The sequence below is a fragment of the Plectropomus leopardus genome, chromosome 5 (assembly GCF_026936395.1).
Source record: "Plectropomus leopardus strain MGB_pleo_1.0 chromosome 5, ASM2693639v1, whole genome shotgun sequence".
Classification (NCBI taxonomy): Eukaryota; Metazoa; Chordata; class Actinopteri; order Perciformes; family Serranidae; genus Plectropomus; species Plectropomus leopardus.
The window spans coordinates 27,453,335-27,473,440 of NC_142180.1; the positions used below are offsets into that span (position 1 = coordinate 27,453,335).

The following is a 20,106-nucleotide window of genomic DNA, read 5'->3' on the forward strand; positions in this document are numbered from 1 at the left end:
GAACTGCTGCAGCACATGCTTTTGTTCATTGTGTTCACAATGGCATTGTTACATGTGTGACGCTGCTGCAGATCTTCCTGCTGCTATGAGTACTGCTTTGGAAAACAACATGGTCCTACAAATTTGTTAAAATAAAATGCCTTGCTGCAACAACTGAAGGGATTCTGTTGACAGAAACAATGTCAGAGTAGTTTTATTTTGAAACGTAGACAGGAAAGGTTAAGCAAAACAGATATATTTGTATTTCCTCATATCTGTGACAGATTAAGACATAGAAACTGCAGTAAAAAGTGGTATAAAGTCAATATAATTATCAAAACACCATTTTCAGTGTCTTTTTCTGTTTACAACCATGCACATCACATGTAAACAATTGCGAGACTCCTTTTTTGTAGATGCTGAGATGTGCCTGACCAGCACTGCTCATGCAGGCAGTGGAGCTGCTCTAACTTGCTAACACGGGCGCTAATCCCCCACCCCCCCACCCCAATATGTTACATAATGCTCATGCGCTGCTCACACATACAGAGTGTTCCAGGTGTAAGACACCGAAAACTTAAGATTTGGATTTTTACTGACACATTTTATGTTGTAGAACAAAACGTGAAAGTTTTTTATCAATCATCGTATTAACCACAGACCTTATTTAAGGCTTCCAACCAAAAACCCATTAAAAATCAATTAGCTTTCAGACAAGGGCAACGAAGGTGCTGAAATGGATTTCTGGGTTTCAGGTCTAATTTCTGGGGTTCTCTATCATAACAAGAGTTTTGCTGCAATCCTAAATTGGTCGACTCATTTGGTTACAGTTGCAGTGGACTGACTCTGTTTGCTTTCTGTGTGCTTGTCTAAGACTTGCTTGGCGCTATGCACAACCTGGCTCAGTCCTTGCTTCTCTTTGTCCCCCTCCCTCTCGCTCTCTGTGCCACTTTTGTCTGCTCTCTCCTCCCTCTGTCTCCACTCTCTCGCCCTCCCTCCTCCCTCCATTTCTGCTGTATGATTTGCAGGTATATTTCACCACGTGGTTCCCACAGTGTCCTCCCATCAGTTTGGGGTGACGCTGCCCACATCTGGAGGCCTCAGCTCTCTGCTCAGTCTCTCCTCTTCCTCTACCTCCTCCCAAACCCAGCAGCACACCACCCCCCAACCAGCCTCCACGCGCCTGGCCTCCGTGTCCTCTCCTCTCCCCCTCTCCCTGTCCCAGGCTCAGCACAGCCGCACTCAGTCGGTCCTGCATAGCCCCTCTCCTCCCACGCTCACCCTGCCCCCTCCTCCACCCCTGCACAGCGCCCCTTCCTCAGCACCCACGCATTCTGATGCCCCGCCATCCTCTCGATCAGACTCCCTCCACTCCTCCCGTCTGTCCCACTCCTCGCTCCACCACCAGAGAACACAGTCATCCCTCTCCATCACCTCCTCAAACTCTGCCCCCACTGCTTCTGTCTCTGCTGCTGCTGCCGCTACCGCTTCCCTCTCCTCCTCCTCTCTGTCAACCTCCTCCTCGTCTCGTCCATTCGCAGTGCACTACTCCCCTCGGCTGCCCCCTCCAACACAGGTCAGCAGCTCAGGGGGTGGCGGGTGGAGGACTCAGGGCATGCATGGTACCTACACCACCTCCCAGCTCCCAGGCTCCCGACCTAGATAGGGTTTGGGGGTGAGGGGAAGGGGGAAGGATGAAGAGGGGAAGGGCGAAGGGCAATCAGATGGTGGAAAGAGGGAGAGAATGAGAGAGAGAGACTGGTAGGGAGTGAGAGAGACAGGATGCCTGTTTTTCATTAGCTCCCACAAGCTTTTGTTCTGATTGAACAAGGTAAGTCACTTCTTGGGCTTTCGAGTGAAAGTATAAAAATCATGCTGGGTGATAAGTGGATTTTGAAAGTGACAGGATTTAATACTGTTGTGGATGATTTGCTTTTTACTGCTAGGGATGCGCCGCTTTGTTGTCTACTATCGTCATACTTCATACTTCGAGCAACACTGGCTACATTATCACAGAGTCGTTATGAAAGTGCTCCTCAAACGTTTGTTAACATAGTTTGTCTCAACAGGTTTATATGTCTGCTACTTTCCAAAAAGCACGTTGACTGAACGCCAACTAAAGTTTGTATTTGGGCAATAAACATCGATGCTCATGATCAGTGTCTGAGCCCCATTTTAACATCACATTTTCGCCACGCCATTGCACATAAAGCTAGCATAGCATCATAAATAACACAGTGCCACAGCTAGAAACAAAAACATGATTGGTTGACGCTTCACCGGGTTATTGAAGAAAGGTGAGGCTTTTATTTGAAGCACATTACGCCCATCATCAGTACTGGGTGTCAGCTTGTCAGCTGCTGTCATTGAAAAAGACTTTTATCCTGTCAATGTGCCGTTCGTAATGTAACACAGCGGCGTCTCATCACCCCGGCACAATAGAAAACGTGTTAAGGGATGAACAGAGATTTCCCAGGACCCCTTTGGGACTTAAGGACGCAGTAAGCTCACTATTGACACTTCAGAGTATTTACATTATTTTTTCACCTGACAATGCTACACTGTCAACAAAAACTTTTGTGTTAACATTGGTGAAAGAGAGCCAGCTAATGTTTGCTGTTAGCAGCCAGTGGCCAGAGCAAACAGCTCACAGAGGTTGCATCGAGTTAAATTGATTTGTGGCCAAGCTCTGCTGAAGAAAAATGAGCATTAGGAGAAAATAAATGATAATGTTTTCATGATGCGTTCAAATGTATTCTTGTAAAATGTAGTTTTTGGCAGAATACTTTTTTAATTAATAGTTAATAGGTTAATAGTAATCGTTTGAAGGAGACACATCAATATGAAATAGATATTAGACAGGGAATTATTTTTTATACATATATATAAATATATGTTAAAGGTTGTATTAAAAGTTTTATGGGTTTGGTTGAATTTGCGCTCGTTCAGTTCAGATAATTTGTTTTCTTAATTTCACTCGTACAAAAGGGGGAATAGATAACAAAAAAAAAAATCAGCTATCAGCCGAATTCTACTTTCAACAACGTTGTCGATATCGGTCCCATAATTTCACAATTGGTGCATCCCTAATTGCAGCGTAGAATCTGTCATCCATAGAAACACTCATCATCTTTTTCTGTCTTTTTTTCATGTTTCAGGTAATTGTTGAAAACTACCTCAAAATTAAATAAACTATGCAAATGTCCAGGTGTGGACCAAGGCACTCTCCTCACTCACTGGTGCTTCAAAACGTCTGCACTACCCCACCGCCTCCAAGACCGGCTTCTGTACTGGGATCTCTGAGACTCACACGTACACACACATACACGCACGCACACACACACACATACACACACACACACTAACCACCACTATGGTCACCTTGAGCAGAATTCAGAGGTACTGGTCATGTTTATGTGTGGAGTGTTAAAACGTTTGACAATAGTGGCGTCAGTACTGGCTGCTGCTCAGCACTGAATGAACTGAATTATTAAGATGTCCAGTTTAAATTAAAGGTGCTCAATAGTACGACGGTGTCTTTTTGTGTCTTAGTTACGATTATAGCAACTAGCAAAATCTGCTTTAATAATTCAGTGTAACATTTAATGACAGATTGAAGCACATAATCCATCTTTTTGATCTGAATCTCATCATGTGTCACGCTCCCTCCGAAGTCTCGGTTAATATGAGTGCACGTGTCTACACACTCAAACACACACAGACCAGTTCATTGAACTCTGCTCGGATGTCATGCAGTTTTGCCTCTGCGTGCTCTTATCTCTGCTCTCTTCCTTCTGCGAAATTCTGTTTTGTTGCAATATACAGTACTGTGCAAAAGTCTTAGGCCACTTTGAATTTCATTTTAGCAGGGTTATAATGACCATACATATTTGTTTCTCAGTAGTCTCTTTACTAAAATACAACCAGTATACAGTATTAAAAATGCAAATATTTCAGAATAAAACAACCTCATCAAGTTGCAAACATTTACTGTGACCTCTATTTCCACTTAGCATGTCTTGAACTCTCGTAGGCAGGCAATATGAGATTTATAATTCTAATCTTCTTGTGTAATTACACCAGGTAGCATTCAAGACGTGTCCAAAGCTCAGTATTGATTGTTTGAGCTACCTTTTGTTATGGTTGTATGATTCCATGTTTCACACTAAATATTGAATTGAGTCAGAAGAAGCCTTTTGTTTTGACTTTTCACTGTTTTAAAACATTGTACATGTTCTCTGTATTCTTTGTATCTTCATAAAGAGACTCAGCAATAAATGTATATATTATGTCCTCATTACAACTTTTCTGAAACAAAAAAACTATGGTGGCCCAAGATTTTTGCACAGTACTGTATATGAGTATGAGACAAGATTAGGAACTTTTTTGGTCTAACGTCACACTGGATGGTAAGACACAGTTACTCATGTAGCAGAAGATGTGCTCGTCCTGGCTGGATTTGTTGACACCTGATAAACTTTGCTCATGTTGATGATGCACAATATTTTCATGTTTGAAAAATATGAAAAATGTTGGTTAGTTACTCTTGAAGGATTGTACAGATTTTGTTTGTAGGGTTGTATGAGGTTCTTATCCGCAGTCAGTGTAGTACCTACAGTAGATGGTGGCTGACATGCTCCCAGTTTGGAGAACTGGTCAGGAGTACTACTACAAAAGCTAAGAAATGTGGACAGGGGCAGCAGGAAATTGTATTTTAGCCTCCTAAAAAAAATCAGTATCGTTATAAGTAAACGCTGTATTTAGAATATTTTCACAGCTGTACGGCTTGTGTCCAAAAATCAATTTTTAATTATTTTTTTTTTTTTAACCAGTGTCTTTTTTTCAACTGTTCCCTGTGAGTAGAGCGTGCATGTGGCCACTTAGTGAAAAAGCGCCGCACCTAGTGTCTTGTCTTCAGAGCTCTCTTGCTTTTTTTGTGTGGCCGCTTTGAGCGCTATTTAAAATCTCTGAACTTTTCACAAAGGCACTGGTGTCGTCACCGCTGCTCCTTTATGTAGACGACTGTGACAATGACAAACGAGCCCATTTATGTCAGCCAGCGGTGAGTGTTATGCTTTTATCACCGTATTGCTTTAAGCTTGTCATTAATTGTGTAGTCAAATTTCTTTCGACGTAGCATTTCCTACCAAGCTAACATCAATGTCACGATATTGTTGTCTTTGACACAAAACCTATGCACAGCATATAATTTAAAAAAGCATCTGGAGTGTTTTCTTTATGAAGTAATGGACCAAAGCCCCCCCTGGTGCCCTGCCACAGCTTTTCTGTTGAAGAAAAACACCGTGTAGACTCAGGACTTTACCATGCCGTCAGCCGGCATTTTACAACGGGGAAGTGAAGCTGTTAACTATACTCTCGTCAAAGGCACTAAACTCCATGGACAAAAGTGGTAATTTTACCTTGCAGAATACAGGAACTGCTGGTGTAACGCTGCCTTGATCAGTAAATTTGCATTATTATGGGACTTTGATTTTTGAAAGATGAATTCAGATCAACCAAAGCCAGTAAATAAGACAAATAAACTACAGATCGAGGCAGCGGTAGAGCAGCGGCTCCTGCGTACTGCGAGGTAATAATACTGTTTTTGTCAAAGGACTCAGGTGGCTTTGAAGAGAGCATTTTAACAGTTTTAGCTCTGTTTGATGGCAAGGTGAAGCGATGAAGATGTTCCTAATGTAGCATACATTTAAACCGATACTGATTTTTTTTGGGGAGGCTAAAATACACCTTTCTGTCGCCCCCACACACAGCAGTACAATGTTCAGCTTCTGTGACGATAATCTTCGCTCCCTCTCCAAACTGGCAGTGTGCTGACCACCATCTACTGTTGGTAATACACGGAAAATATAGATAGATATAGAAAAGTACCTCAAACCACACTTCAAAACATAAGAAATATCCATATTAAGTCTCTTTACTGAAAAGCAAAGTGGTGCAAAATTTGCAAAATGCTGTTCTTGCTGATTCTTTGTAGCACACAAAAGTCGGACATCTTTTTTTACATCTAACTGGAGCTAAACCAGTCAAGTTCACTGTATGAATGATGAAAATAAATATTCAGTGTTTTTCTTCCAGTATCCGATATTTAACATATCAGTCAAAGTTTCTTTGTTTACTTAAAAAAAGAGATTTTTGGTGTTTTCTGACAGTAATCAGGCAGATTAACATGCTCCAACGATTGAACTAAAGAATATAGAAGAGCATCAGTGTGTGTTGTGAAATTTGAACAAAGCCTAATTATGAAAATATGGTGAATCAGCAACATTTCAGCAGGTGTCAGTAATGTTGAGCCGAGTACATTTTCATTTTTCCAGAAGACCCCCATGAAATTCATTCAATGAGATGGTGCTATGTAGACATTGTCAGCCACTTTGTGTATTTATTAACATTTTCTTCATCAATCAATTTGGTAAAATCACACTACTTTGTGGGAACGCAGCTGAAATGCTCTTACAACAGGAATTTTTAACTCTTCTTAAACTATTTATCTCTGCTGTTGGGAAATGCAGGTTTAATAAGCAAATGTTTCGGATGTAAGATGTGGACAACGTATGCGGGATGATTCCGCGTATAGTCGACACGAACACACGCACACACTCGCATGCAAATCCTCACACACTGAGAAATCATCGAACCATAACCACAACAAACTACTGGACTCTCTTCACACCTTTTTGTTTGCTTTTTTAAAATTGTGTATTTGTTTTTTGTAAACAATGTTTGTACTGTGAATGTGATTCATTCTCCGACTGTATAGTTGTGTATAATTTAGATTATTATATTTATGCTGTCAGTCTGTCCATTTGCCTTGGTATTTGTTTTTCTCTTTTATTTTTTAATCCTGAAATGTGTTGACATTGTAGAATGCAATAGCGTGTGTACTTGACTCACAGTCTGAAAACAATGGTGCTAACTTTGGACTGTACCTGATCTTATTTATTCTATCGTGAAAACATCAAAAAACAGGATACTTGGTGCTGTACACAGGGACATTTGTAAAGCCGTTTTCTGGCATTTTCCTTTCTCATATTTAATATGCTGTTGTCTGGTTCTCTGAATGCCTCGTGTACAACTGTAGGCGCCACCTTTCGGTAAAACTACTCTGTGGCAGCTGGCTCGGAGGCCTGAGGAACTCTTCGTGTTTCTCACGCCACAGTTTAAAACAAGTCAGCTGCTTATCTGTTTGTGAACAAGACACACTGTTTTTGTACATAAGTTTTTGTTTTCCTTGTATGTCTCCACCATAAACAGAAAGGTATATAAAATATGTATCTATACACAGTCTATATATATATATAAATATATATATATATAAGTATATAAATATATATAAATGAATAGAGGTGCTGGCATTGTGACCTTAAACTCAGCCTGTTAAACAGGAGACTTGAAGCCAAGAAGAGTGAAGCGTTGCCACCACAGGACCTTAACAGACGGTGCCGAACAACATGGCGGCACGACAGCACCTGAATCCTTGTGATGTCACAGGCAGAGCGCGTAAAAGATGTGTTTATTTAACGCAGACAAACAATGGTGCTGTGGCTCGAACAGATTCCAGCAGTGAAAGTGTCATCACTTTTATCAAATGTTTTCTTGTGTTTCTTTAATTTTTTTTTTTTTTTTTTTTACCAACCCAGATTCTGCAGGAAAAAGTGGTGCTTCTGTTTCCAAACAATTCACAAACAAAACCTTCACTGGTGCAAACTACGTGTCAACCTCTCACACACACCGTCTGTCTTTAGATGTCTTACTGACAGGGTCCTGCCTTGTAACGTGAGCATATAGTGTCGCTGATGTAAAGTGTTAGGATGTGTGTGTGCATCACTTTGTCGGGAGTGAGAGCAGCCAAGCTTCCTTTTTCTCCAATAGTGGGAATTTGCTCAGTTTGTGTGTGTGTGTGCTTTTTATCCTACTTGCCGGTGCATATCTTAAGGGAAGATTAGACTAATAATCAAAGCTTTATTGTAAACTCCTGTCCTGTGCACTCACAAATGTGTTTCTCACCTGCTGAGTGTGAAAAGAAAAAAGTCATTTTAGAAGATAATTAGAGACTATAGTCTATTTGTTACCAGCACTGAGGGGTCTTTTGTAATTATTGTTGATGCTGTTTTGATTTTCTTATTCTTGGTGTTTGATACAATTACATGTTATGCTTTTAATGGTGTCTTCAGATTCCTGTCAGTTTTTAATACTACTAGTCAGACAGACAGCACGGTGCTATCCTTCACTTAAAACAAGGACATTGCAGCTATTGATAAATACTACTCTTCTCCTGTTGTGCTGCGGGGTTTTATGGATTAATAATCAACACGAGCTTGCCTGCCGGCTTTCTGACGGTCCAGTTTAACATGCGGAAATTTCTCTGACCTGGAGGGGCAGCGTGGTGTATGTGCAAGTGAGAAAAGTTTGTGAGAATGGTAAAAACATTACGATCATCAAACCAGTTTTGTAGCTACTTCTATTATTGGTCAAAGGGATGAGGTGCTGTTATTCAAGTCCTTTGGTGTATGAGCGTGATTTAAATTAAAGCTTCCATGCAGTTCTCTCGCGTGCTCCATCCTGGTACATTATCGACTGTCTGTGAGAGCTTTGCAGACGAGGCTGTTTACTCTAAATCCTGCCAAAGGTCTTAACTCAGGAACTTCCCAAATGGCTTGAAATTATATTAACAATTTTCTTAAAACTACTGCATGTCACAGACTTTTTCACCATCTTGTGGCATGATTATGTCCATTTCTAACCCAACTCAGGACCCAAAGAACCTCTCAGTAATCATGTTTTGAAGTAAAATGAAAAGGTCACGTCTCAGATTCTTTCTCGCTGTCACATACATCCGAGCGCCTCCAGTGAAATCTAGCTTTATGAAGCTTTATGAGTCCAGAAGCTGTGAAATGGCTTTCAGCATCTTCCTCATCTCACAAATGCCTCTGTCTAGATTTGTGTCTCCAAGAAGGAGGTTCACGGCCCTCTGCTGGGATCATTCCCGCGCAGGACACGTGTGACCGACAGTATGTGTACAGTGATCTCTGATCGGTGAAGCCAGGGCAGGTTTGAGGTGCAATAACGGCAAACCTACTTTCCAAAAGGCCCTGGGTTTTGATGAATTGTTACTGTTCGGTGTTGGTGCTTTTATCCTAAGATGTTATCATGAAACAAATGGAAACCATGTTTTTTCCCCCCCTGCGATTTATGATTATTAATAAAGATGTTTCATATAATATTTGAATTAATTTTGTCGTGTGTACTGGCATTTATGTCTGATCTCTTTTTTTTTTTACCCTCCTATCTTCTTTTTAACAAAAGTTGTATTTTAGGAGGAACAAGTAGCATATAAAACAAAAAAGGGGGAAAGGAATTAATAATGATACTAATATTAGAGAAAAGAACACAAAATAATATGAAAAAAAAACATTTTAAAACAAAAAAGGGAGGGGGGGTTACAATTCCATCTGGTAATAAATATATAATTTTGGAGATATGTCAACAATATAAACCATAGAGATGTCTGCCTCCTCTCGAAAATATAACAAGATGACACTCGACTTTTGCTGCTTAAAAAATACATTTGAAAAACTCACTGGCAATGTCTTTTTCTAGAAAGCATGACCTGGTTACTCAAGATAATCCACGTTGAGTGTTTCATGTAGGAACTATTTTCTCTCTACCGAACCACACCCGCCAACCGAATCACTGCGCAGAAGGAAGCGTGCAACTACTGCGAGCTCAGTGAGCACACCTGAGCTAGCTCACGTTACAGCTTAACCTTCAGGACACTGTTCATGTTTACATCTTGTGCTTTTATGAGCACGAGCCGCCTGTCCGTGAGTAGATGCACGCGTCCTTCTGCCCCGTGATCCGGTTGTCGGGTGTAGGCTACTTTGGAAGAAAGAAGATAGCGAGCTACCTGCATGAAACTGTTCAGAACAAGGTCTGTAGTGCCATCTTTGTGGGGAAAAGATGTTAAAGGGCCTCAAACACCTCTTGGTAAAATGCTGTCACTTTAGGACATGTCCAAAATATGCTCATATGGTGAGTTTTTATTTCTTAACAAATAGATAGAGCTCCCAGTAACACAATTCAGAGAAATGTCACTTGTTTTTACTTAGATTTAAATATGGTAGTGTCCACTTTTTTATTTTTATTTTATTAAGTCAACCCACCCACAATCAGAAATACTTAATTCATCAGGAAGAAATTGTGGTTTGTTACAGTTGCTGAACTTTTGCAAGGAGAAATAAGTACCAGCAAAAGTACATAAAAATATAAGATATAAATACAGTAAGAGTACGCAATAAGCACAGTATGTAAATATTAAAAAATTTCAAATAAAGTATGTAAATATGCTGAGTATGTAAGTGTGTGAAGATATAAATGAAAGAAATACAGTAATAGACAGGTTAGCGCTAAATGTCTATTATTGTATTTCTTGCATTTATATTTTTACACACTTACATACTCAGCATATTTACATATTTTATTTTAGATATTACATATTTACATACTTTGCTAATTGCTTACTCTTACTTTATTTATATTTTCTATACTTTTGCTGGTACTTATTTTTACTTGCGATAATTCTCTATGCTGGCATCAGAGCGACTGTAACGAACCATAGTTTCCCTCTGGGACAAGTAAAGTATTTCTGATTCTGAATCAGCCTAAAAAGACATTGACAGGGTCCTCTCTAGCCCCACATTGTGGCCCACAGGCTGTAAAGACACCTCTGAAGTTTTCAGAATAGAAAAATAAACGCTGTTGAATACAGGCGGATGATTCCCACGGTACAGATATCCAGAAATAACCTCACACTGCTGTCTGAACGAACACCAGGATGACGTTCCTGCCAAGAAATGCTCCACAAGTACTGCATTGGTAACATGTTGCAGACATTAGAAAATAATGAACAGTTTTTGTCATTCCTCAGTGAAGATTTGTGATGCACAAGAATGAGACCTGGCTTTATCTCTCGGGACACAAACAGCTCAGAGACCTTGACTGTCTGCAAAACAGGACTGCAGCTGTGAGAGCAGTGATGGGAGTGACGGCTCTTTAAAGGGAATCAGATCTCACGTCTCCTCTCTGGAAGCAGGATGTGTTTGACTCCTTCTAGGAGGACTGAGAGCAGATAAATAGTACACATTTGTTAGGATAACCTTCTTAGAAGGATATTGTTTCTTTCGGCTCTCACGACTCTCTGAGTGCTGTTTGCTCCTCAGTGTGAGGGCTTTCTGTTAAAGGGAAACACAGTTGTGTGTGTACTGCATTTCCATTGAGTGATGTTATGTGACTTCTCCTCTCATGATAATATTCCAAGAAGCATGGCGATGGATGTTCAAAACATGAGCAGACACTGCTCTACGGTCGCATGACTTTGACATTGCCACCACAACGAGGCTATATAAAGCCGTGTTCGGCGCAGCTCGCCATGATGACGCTCTGTAGTCTTTTTTAAGACAAAAGATTCAGAATTCAGAAGCGGGGTATTTACTGACATTGAACAAAACATGAAAATCTCTTCATCTTGTGATAATCACAGACCTTATTTCGCTCATCAGACCAAAAACCCACTGACTTTGAGAAGAGGGAACCAGGAGTGCTGAAAAGCACAGTTATTTCTGGGTTTTAGGACTCGTTACTGGGGCACTCTGCAGGGGCATTTATATTTTCGCATTTTTCATGTGATCCAGCGTAGTCCTCCTACATGCCTGGCACAAGTGAGAAGTTTCACTGCTAAATGCAACTAAACCCGTAACGCACAGACATGAGAGTCAGGAAAGTGATCAAGTTGGTGTATTTCCCATTAGACCTTTAATTGCATTTGTTCGTATGAACGATCTGTATCTATAGATCGTTGCTATACAGCCATAAAGGGTTCAAACACCTCTCTGTATCCAGCTGGAGCATTGTTTGTTTTGGACAGTGAAAGGCTCATGAGGAAGTTCTAAGTCCACGCTGTAGGCTAAACTGAACCCTCTTGGTGTATGTCCTCACCTCCGTTGCCTTATCTGGCCTAAACCTGCTTTCCTGCGGTGAAAAAGGCCACTTCTGTGCAGCAAACAACTCAAATACAATCCACAGTCTGAATCATCAAGGGCACACGATATTCCAGAGTGTTTCCCAGTTAGTGAGAAGGGAAGGTGGGAGGATTTAACTCCCTTCCTCATGAGGTTGACCCATTCAAAACAATCGAGTGAGAAAGGTCGGACCACACAGGCAATCCAGGCGTTCAGACAGTCAAGCATGTTGTTTGTGGACGTGTTTTGCTTTGGAGCGCTGATGCTCTGCTGCAGCGGGCTGTGTGTGGCCCTGCAGGTCTCACATGAACAGCAGCTCATCCCGACGCACGACCCCACTGTGACAGGTCAGACTCAGAGTTTGTGGATGTATGTTAATGCAGTTCTGTACAATGGCTTTATTTTATGCTCTTTTTTTATTTTATCAATTGATGTGTTTTGGATTTCTTTTTTTGCATGTGGCTCCTGCTGCTAGATTTTTTTCTGATTTTTTTCTTTTTTTTTAATGCAGAGCACACCTCTCCATCAGCAGGGGCTTCATCAGCGTCCACAGGCTTTCATCGCGCCCCTCATAATGCTCCATGCTTTGTGGATGACATATTCGCAGTGCTGCGTGAAGGTGTTGGGAGCGGCGGGGAACTCACAAACCGCAGTTTGGCTCAGTTTGGACTCTGCAGCAGATCTGACAGCTCATCAAGTTCAGTCTTACTACAGCTCGCTAAGGAAACGAGCAGAAATGGATTAGAGGTTTTGCATCCAGCTGGAGGTATCAGTGCTTTCTGACTGCAATGCATTTTTGTTTGAATTTTACTTTATTATATTTTATTTCATTTTTTATTTTATTTGTATCTTACAGCATGTTTCATCTTCTCCCTCAGTGCTCTTGGCAGAGGAAGATGCAACAGGAACACTCATCTTGACCTTTGACCTCTCACACGCTCCTTTGCTGAAGCTGAACCCCGTGCTGCTCTTGGCGTTTGAAAGTCCCCTCACAGGACAAAACCTCGAAGTCACTTTTACAAGTCAGTCGCTACATCCGAGCACGCAGGTAAAGAAAGGCCCCGTGTGAATGATGCATGAAGGATCATCTCTTTGTCTTTGGGTCTTAGGATAAAACCTTGAAACAGAAACTTCAAGTAGCACAAAACAAATACAGAATAGTACCAGGGCTGCATCAGGGGAGACATGTGGGCAGGTCTCGATTCTCTCAGCTCCAGTTAAAATGTCTAAAATCCTACAAATGTCCTAAAATTGTACAAATGTCTTAAAATCCTAGAAATATACTAAAATATAGTTTAAAGTGCCAGTAACATAAAAACAGTAACTGTAAAATCACATCAGTGTAGCATAAATTATCTGTTTTCATATGTGTGTGACATTGACCAGTGGTGTGAAGTAATAATACTTCATTATAGTAGTTAGGTATTTTTGGGAGTATCTGTTCTATACTGGAATATTTGTATTTCTTTCAACTTTCACTTTTCCTGCCCTACATTTCCTAAATAAAATGTGTACTTTTACTCCTTAATATTTCCCCTAAGGATCTTAGCTAATAACATAAAATCAGAAGAAATTCGGTAGCCTGCAAGCAAGTCGCTGCTGTCTTTCCGTAACTTATCTACTGACGTCATGTAATTAGTTAATTTTACTTTACGTCACCTCAACTCACTTGTAGTGTTTCGCTTCGCAAAGATTGCATTAAATTCTGCCTGCTAGATTTCCTTACATTACTTACTTTACTGCACATACCACCCTAATACCCCAAAACCACCAGGTCTACCAAAGATTGCATAGAGACAACAGGACCATTCACCTCAACACCCAAGTGCACGCGCACACACACACACACATATACACGCGGGAAAAAATCCCGAGGTCCTGACCTCAGAGACCTCAGTGATCGTTATGAGCATGTTTGTGAATTCAGCTCCTGTTTTTAGGATTTTGTCGCAGATATGTCAGTTGTGTTTTCCTGTTGTTGTCTTTTCTAGGCTGCGTGCATTTCAGGAGAAACTCGGTACATTCTGCTGACAGGACAAGTAACAGAAGGCGATGTTCAGCAGAACTGGAGGATTTCTGTTGAGACAAAACTCCCTGACATGAGTAAGAGAAGATATGAGTCAGATATTATTGCTTGTTTCGTGTATTTTCTCCTCACATTTCCTCTCTCTGCAGATCAAATCCTGAAAGACATCCTCATTGGTGGAAAACCAGGAAGTAACATCAGCATGACTCCACTTCTGCTTTTCTCTGGGGACAGAGGAACTGATACAAGGTTGTCTTTTATGTTCCCCATTAACCCTTTGAAACCTGTATCGACATCGCTTTTATTGTGCTGCGTTCAGGTGCCGTTTACATCGATTTAAACCTTCGAACACTGAGCAAATTGGTTTAATGTCTAAAAACACGGGGAAAAAGGCAGTGGGCAACTTGGCAAGAAATATCCCGTTAATTGCAAGAAATTAGTTAATTTAGGGGAAAAACATTTATAAAAGAACAAGGGAAAAATTTCCAGAGAAATGTATTTCTAATTATTATGATTACATATTTAAAATTATTTTACATAATATTTTTTTCATAATTTTTAAGCTGTTTTTAGGTAATTTTTTTCAGGTTGTTTTTGTAGGTTGTTCGCTAATTTTCAGGTCATTTTCTTGAGGTAATTTCTCATTTTCAGGTACTTTTCTTTTCTTAAGTCGCTCATTGCCTTCCTTTCATGTTTTTAAAAGAAATCCAGACACTTTTACCAGGTTTCAAAGGGTTAAAATGTTACCTGAGTATTGTCAGAGTGATGCTCAGCAACATTGCACCTTTTGTACATACATTTTGTTTTCTTTGTATTCTATTTTTTCTGTTTTATATTTTCAAAATTCATTGTATATTTAAATGTGCTTGGTAATAAAACCAGATTCTGATCTGTTTTTTTTGCTCTCTCTGTCTCAGATACACACACACTTCGTCCCCGGCCTCCTCACAGACCTCCTACCTCTGTGAGCTAAAGCGTTTCCTTGGTGACGTCCTGTCTCAGGACCATCCTGTGTCTCCTCCTCTCCAGCTGGACTCCTTGCACTCCCTGCCTCCCCTCACACTGGGCGTATCCTCCAGTGAGACCCTGCTGGCAGGACTGATTAACTCCTCGTCCCCCACCATCTTCTCCTTCACTGGCTGTTGCTCCATGTCTCAGGTGCATTATGGAGAGCTGGCGTTGTCTCCTGCTCTGCTGGAGGAGGTCGAGCGGAGGTTGGAGCAGACTGTGATGCAGATAATGGAGGTGATAAGGGAGGAGGAGCTGGGTCACAGAGCCACGGAGAGGCTGGCGAGACTCAAAGAACTTAGTGCATTTCCGAAGATGGAACCAACAGCAGGTGATGTGTACAAGAAAACTGCCTCCAAAAGCAGCTGATCCCAAACTTTTTTACTCAGATGTTCCCCCACAGCCCTGTCAGATGAACTCAAGTACCCTTTTACTCACATTTACCATCATTTTCCAAACTGATTTCAAAGGGGATTGTATTTAATTATTAATGATATAAAATAGATGCTACAACATTTATTTTTCAATTGGTTGTCTATGTTTTGGCTGCTTTAAAGGGACGATTTAGACCCAATTTATAATACGTATTTTTTCTCTTATCTGCAGTGCTTTTTATCAGTCTAGATAGTTTTGGTGTGAGTTGCTGAGTGTTGGAGATATCGGCCATAGAGATGTCTGCCTTCTCTTGAATATATTTGATCTAGATGGCACTTTGTTTGTGGTGTTCAAAGCAACTCAACAGCAGTGTGTCTTTCCAGAAATCATTACCTGCTTAAGAAAATCCACGGAGCTTCATTATCTTCTCATGAACAAGAGAATCACTCACCGCTAAAGCACTGCAGACCTGTATTGGCATTATTAGTCATTATTATTTACATTTCTTTAATGTCAAGCTCCTGTAATGCCACTTTTTAACTGATGCTTCTGTTACCTCTAGAACAGGAGGCAGCCAGTACCGTGCGTTTCTTCTGCTGAAGGCCCTGCAGACGGTGGCCCGGGCATATGAGGTGCAGAGAGGACTGCGGGCGACCAGAGCTGGCCCCAACAATCCAGTAAGAGGCAACACATGTGGGCTGAGGAGCCTCACCGTGTCCCTCGAAAGGCGCGTTGTGGGTCCAAACACTGCCAACATCAACAACTGTCACGGCTCTTGTTCTTTCCCCATGGTCAACACCAACAACCACGCCGTCCTGCTCAGCTTCCACATTGACAGCGAGAACACGAACGAGCGGGCGCCGTGCTGTGTGCCTGTGGCCTACGAAGCCCTGGAGGTGGTGGACTTGAATGAACATGGGACTTACCTCTCCATTAAACCGGATATGGTGGCGAAAGAGTGTGGGTGCCGCTAACTCTGTTTTCTTCTTGGAGTGAAGTTGTAACACAAAAGGTATTTGACAATGACGCTGATTTGACATTCACTGATCTTACAGTCTCATTTTAATGTCTGACCTACATATACAAACAACACTATCAGACCATCAGCACGAAGATGGGCTGTTTCACTTTTTTTTCTTTTTTTTTTTTAGATTATTTTTTGGCATTTTTGCCTTTATTTGACAGGACAGGGTGTAACAATGACATGTAGCAAAGGGCCATGAGCTGGTAAGGACATTGTCTTTGTACATGGGGCGTCCGCACCATCCACTGAGCCACCGGGCGCCCCAAAATAGACTATTTCTACATGGCTTCAAGTCCCCACGTCCGATTACCCGCAATATCAGATTAAAATATTTATAGCATTTAGGCCGAAAGGGCCAGTGTTTGTGAAATGTGAAAGGAAGAAGCAGAAGATTTTTTTTCTTTTTTTAGAAAACTTTATTTTTGACATTATATTTTGGGGTTTTGGCTGATACTGGGGCAAAAACAGCAAACATAAAAGAAAAAACTAAAAGCGACAGTGATAAATCACAGACAAAAACATGAGTCAACCTCAGTCAATCATCCAGCAGATGCAGAGAGTTGCAGAATTTGAAAGGATTCAAAACTGATCATGATTTGGCCCGTTTCCTCCCAGACAGGTATTTAATATGTCTGTTTTATTTATAAAACACATCGTAAGACATGGTTATAGATCAATATATGATTTTCCGTTGGTGGCTAAAACAAAGCTGACTTGTGTGTCTTTTTTTTTTTGCTTTGCTTCCAAAACAAATGCCGGATCAAGATCTCTACGACACCAGGCGGTGGTATTTATGGGAAATTCAAGTTTCATTCTGGGAAACACAACTACCTTTGTCCACTGGTGCTGCGAAAATTAACACAAAATGAAAGTTCCTTTTAGTTGCTTTAATTGATACTTAACTGTCATTTATTTATTCACACAATATTGATAAAATGATAGTAAATGCACTTTTTCTTTCACACAGGCAACTTTCACATATGTAAAACGTAGTATTTTTATTCTCACACTTAGAGGGAGATTATTCAAACCAAAAAGTCAAATATGAGTATTATCATCTTTCTGTATAAATATTGTATTTTTTTTATTAACTAAGATGTTATCAGAAATAAAAGCCACCGTTTAACTCTGATCTGTTTGAAAAGATAAGACCACTTTTTGTCTTTTATTCAAGATTACAGTTATTATTGAAAATATTGCTTAAAAACTACCAAATTGTTGTTGATATAAGTTTATGTTGCAGTGTGGTGACATTTCTAAATCAGTGATGCCAAACATTAGAATCGACAGATTTAAAGTATGTATTAAAAGCATTAAACATTTCTGAATAAGGCATGCCCTGACATTCTGTATTTTGTGTTATTAAATACAGAGTATATACAAGACTTTGTATTCTTTATTCATAAACCTGTTTTTGGGCCAGTTGATGACATCTGTTTTTTGTGCTCAAATCATACTTTAGGTTTGGGTTTCAGGATTGTTTTGCTGCCAATCGGCTTTTTTCTTCTTCTTATCACTCCGAGTTCTTCAGATCCCCACCACCACATCAGATTGTCCCATACGGAAAACTGGAGACAGACAGCAGAAAACAACAATACGGATCAAAAGGTGACAACTCAAATACACAAGTTATACAAAATGAAAACTGAGAAGATTTAAATAGATTTAAATATTTTTATAAATGTACTTGTTTATCATACAGATTACATTTTACTGTTGTACTAAAAGGAAAAATCTGATCTTAAGTAGGGTGATATCATTATATAATTCAGTTTTAATTTGTGTTTCAGTTATTTGTTCATGTCTGACATTTAACCAAACAGTAAAGAGACGGACTGTGGTGATGTTATCTAAAGATCATAATCATTTCTGACTAGCAATTTATTTTTACTGTTTTTTTAACATTATAAAGCAGTTACAGGGCTTAATTTGTAATCAGATGCACTGTGAGAGATTTTGGGGCCCCTGAAAAAAGCTCAACAATAGCTCTGACTTGGAGAATAAATATCTTTCAGCACCCTCATCCGCTCCGGTCCCTGCTGTTCATTCAGATTTCAGAGCTGGTTATAAGTAAGCATTTGTAAATTCTCAGCCAAACAAATGGCTCTGTTAATTTTAATATTTTGGTTAGATTTTGTCTAAACATCTGTGAGCATGATTAGAAAAAGTTAAGGTCACACAAGCTCAAAAAACAACAGAACTCCAAAACTAACCTTAACAAAATCCAAGTAATTGTTTAAATGACTCCACATACAAACCAACAAGCCGCCGCTACCTGCGTTTTCAGAAACACACATTACCTGAGTTATTGATCCAACTATCGAACCATCCTGCACACTTCCAATGAAAGACCTGATACCCGTCTCTTCAACAAAAGAATCCATCGCATCTGGAAACAAAAATATATAAAAAAAATACTGACGGCCTGCTAACTTCAACAGAGGAGAAAGAATAGGATTACACAGCAGCTGAGTGTGGTAGAATAGTACAATGAAGTACATTATCTGTATACTATGATGCATATTAGTGCAAAAATGTAGAAAAGAGACAAACTTTCTGAGACATGATGACAGTACTCACCATGCAGTTCATTGACCCCTGAGCTCACCAGCACTACGACCAGTGCCAGCACCAGACAGCGGTTCATAGTGAATCCCTTCCATGGATTAGAGACATCACTCAAATTTTCGATGGACAGAATCCGGTCGTACGACACTGTGGACGGACAAATGAGTCAGGCGCTAGTTGCCGTAGAATTTACTCCACTGATTTTTCAGGGTGGACATATGTCTTACTTATGATACTTTCAGATGTTCCAGCTTTAGCTCCTGAAGTCCTGCAGGCTGACGTTTAAATATAAAGCTGGATCCAAAACGAAGCTGTAAGTTAAGATGAGAAATTCAGTTTTTCCATATATTAAATTACTTTTTTTTTTTTGTAAAAGTCTGTGTGCCTGTACTATTAGTCTTGCAGACTTTACTGTGTGTCATAGACTAACATAAGACAGCTTAAAATAGGCACCTGCAGCAAAGCTAAAAAAGACAAACGTGATTTAAATAAATCAGTTTAGTTTTATATCAGCCTCTAAGAGGAGAAATTAAACTTACCTGTTTTGACACTTCAGTTTCGTCTCACCTCTGAAGTGTAGTTTAATGAGGTGGTGTTGGTGATTTCTGTTCCTCAGGCACCAGAGACGGTGTTATACAAACACTCCCTGCTCCATGCTCCTTTGCTCTTTGACTGACAGGCACAGATGAGAGACACTGAAAAAAGGAAAACAACGTTTACAGTGTGCACTGAGGCTGCTGAGATTATTACCAGCCGTTTGGCTACAGGTGGACAAGTGTTACCAGCATTAGCCAATAACTGACTTATTAGAAAAAATAGATGCCAGATTGGATGAAATAATGAAACTATTAATCTGTTCCAGTTGAGAAACGACAAAATAAGGCTACTCTTTCACAACTTACCAGTATGTATGGTACCAAAAGTAGAAAGTAAGTAAGTGCATTTACTCATGTAATGTACTTATATACAAATTTGAGCTACACTTGTGTAAGTAATTCCATTTTGTGCTACTGCTCCATGGCATTTAAGGAGGAAATGCTGTAGGCTACTTCACTGGCTATTTGAAAGCTAGAGTTAATTACCAGTTTACA

The 20,106-nt window shown here is 40.2% G+C and overlaps 3 protein-coding genes across 7 annotated transcripts in view; 2 read left to right on the forward strand and 1 right to left on the reverse strand.

Annotated features, from left to right (window-relative positions):
* Window positions 1-9,226, forward strand: part of dot1l (DOT1-like histone H3K79 methyltransferase) — a 33,294-nt gene extending 24,068 nt beyond the window's left edge. For 3 of the 5 annotated variants that reach the window (XM_088077853.1, XM_088077855.1, XM_088077854.1), the window contains one exon: window positions 1,008-9,226. In XM_088077853.1, the coding sequence (XP_087933979.1) occupies window positions 1,008-1,645 (638 nt within the window). In that variant the 3' untranslated portion in view covers window positions 1,646-9,226. The remainder of the gene's footprint in view (window positions 1-1,007) is intronic. The other 2 variants (XR_015776652.1, XM_042481935.2) reach the window with 2 other exon arrangements.
* Window positions 9,227-12,156: 2,930 nt separating this feature from the next.
* Window positions 12,157-17,780, forward strand: amh (anti-Mullerian hormone). Its single transcript, XM_088077856.1, has 7 exons — window positions 12,157-12,361; window positions 12,526-12,780; window positions 12,893-13,062; window positions 14,006-14,117; window positions 14,190-14,289; window positions 14,958-15,379; window positions 15,991-17,780. The coding sequence occupies exons 1-7, from the start codon at window positions 12,163-12,165 to the stop codon at window positions 16,395-16,397; spliced, it is 1,665 nt and encodes a 554-aa protein (XP_087933982.1). The 5' UTR covers window positions 12,157-12,162; the 3' UTR covers window positions 16,398-17,780.
* Window positions 16,872-19,706, reverse strand: LOC148189586 (uncharacterized). Its single transcript, XM_088077857.1, has 5 exons — window positions 19,555-19,706; window positions 19,243-19,326; window positions 19,028-19,162; window positions 18,748-18,836; window positions 16,872-18,015 (listed from the first exon to the last, which is right to left on the reverse strand). Coding segments are annotated over exons 2-5 (342 nt in total). The 5' UTR covers window positions 19,244-19,326; window positions 19,555-19,706; the 3' UTR covers window positions 16,872-17,898.
* Between the last annotated feature and the right edge of the window lie 400 nt (window positions 19,707-20,106).

Coding starts and splice junctions, on each gene's coding strand:
- amh (XM_088077856.1), top strand. CDS start 12,163: ATGAGGTTGACCCATTCAAAACAATCGAGTGAGAAAGGTCGGACCACA. Junction 12,781..12,892: donor GGTTTTGCATCCAGCTGGAG/GTATCAGTGCTT, acceptor CTTCTCCCTCAG/TGCTCTTGGCAGAGGAAGAT. Junction 15,380..15,990: donor GAAGATGGAACCAACAGCAG/GTGATGTGTACA, acceptor CCTCTAGAACAG/GAGGCAGCCAGTACCGTGCG.
- LOC148189586 (XM_088077857.1), bottom strand. Junction 18,837..19,027: donor AGGGGTCAATGAACTGCATG/GTGAGTACTGTC, acceptor TTTTGTTTCCAG/ATGCGATGGATTCTTTTGTT. Junction 18,016..18,747: donor TAGTTGGATCAATAACTCAG/GTAATGTGTGTT, acceptor GTCTGTCTCCAG/TTTTCCGTATGGGACAATCT.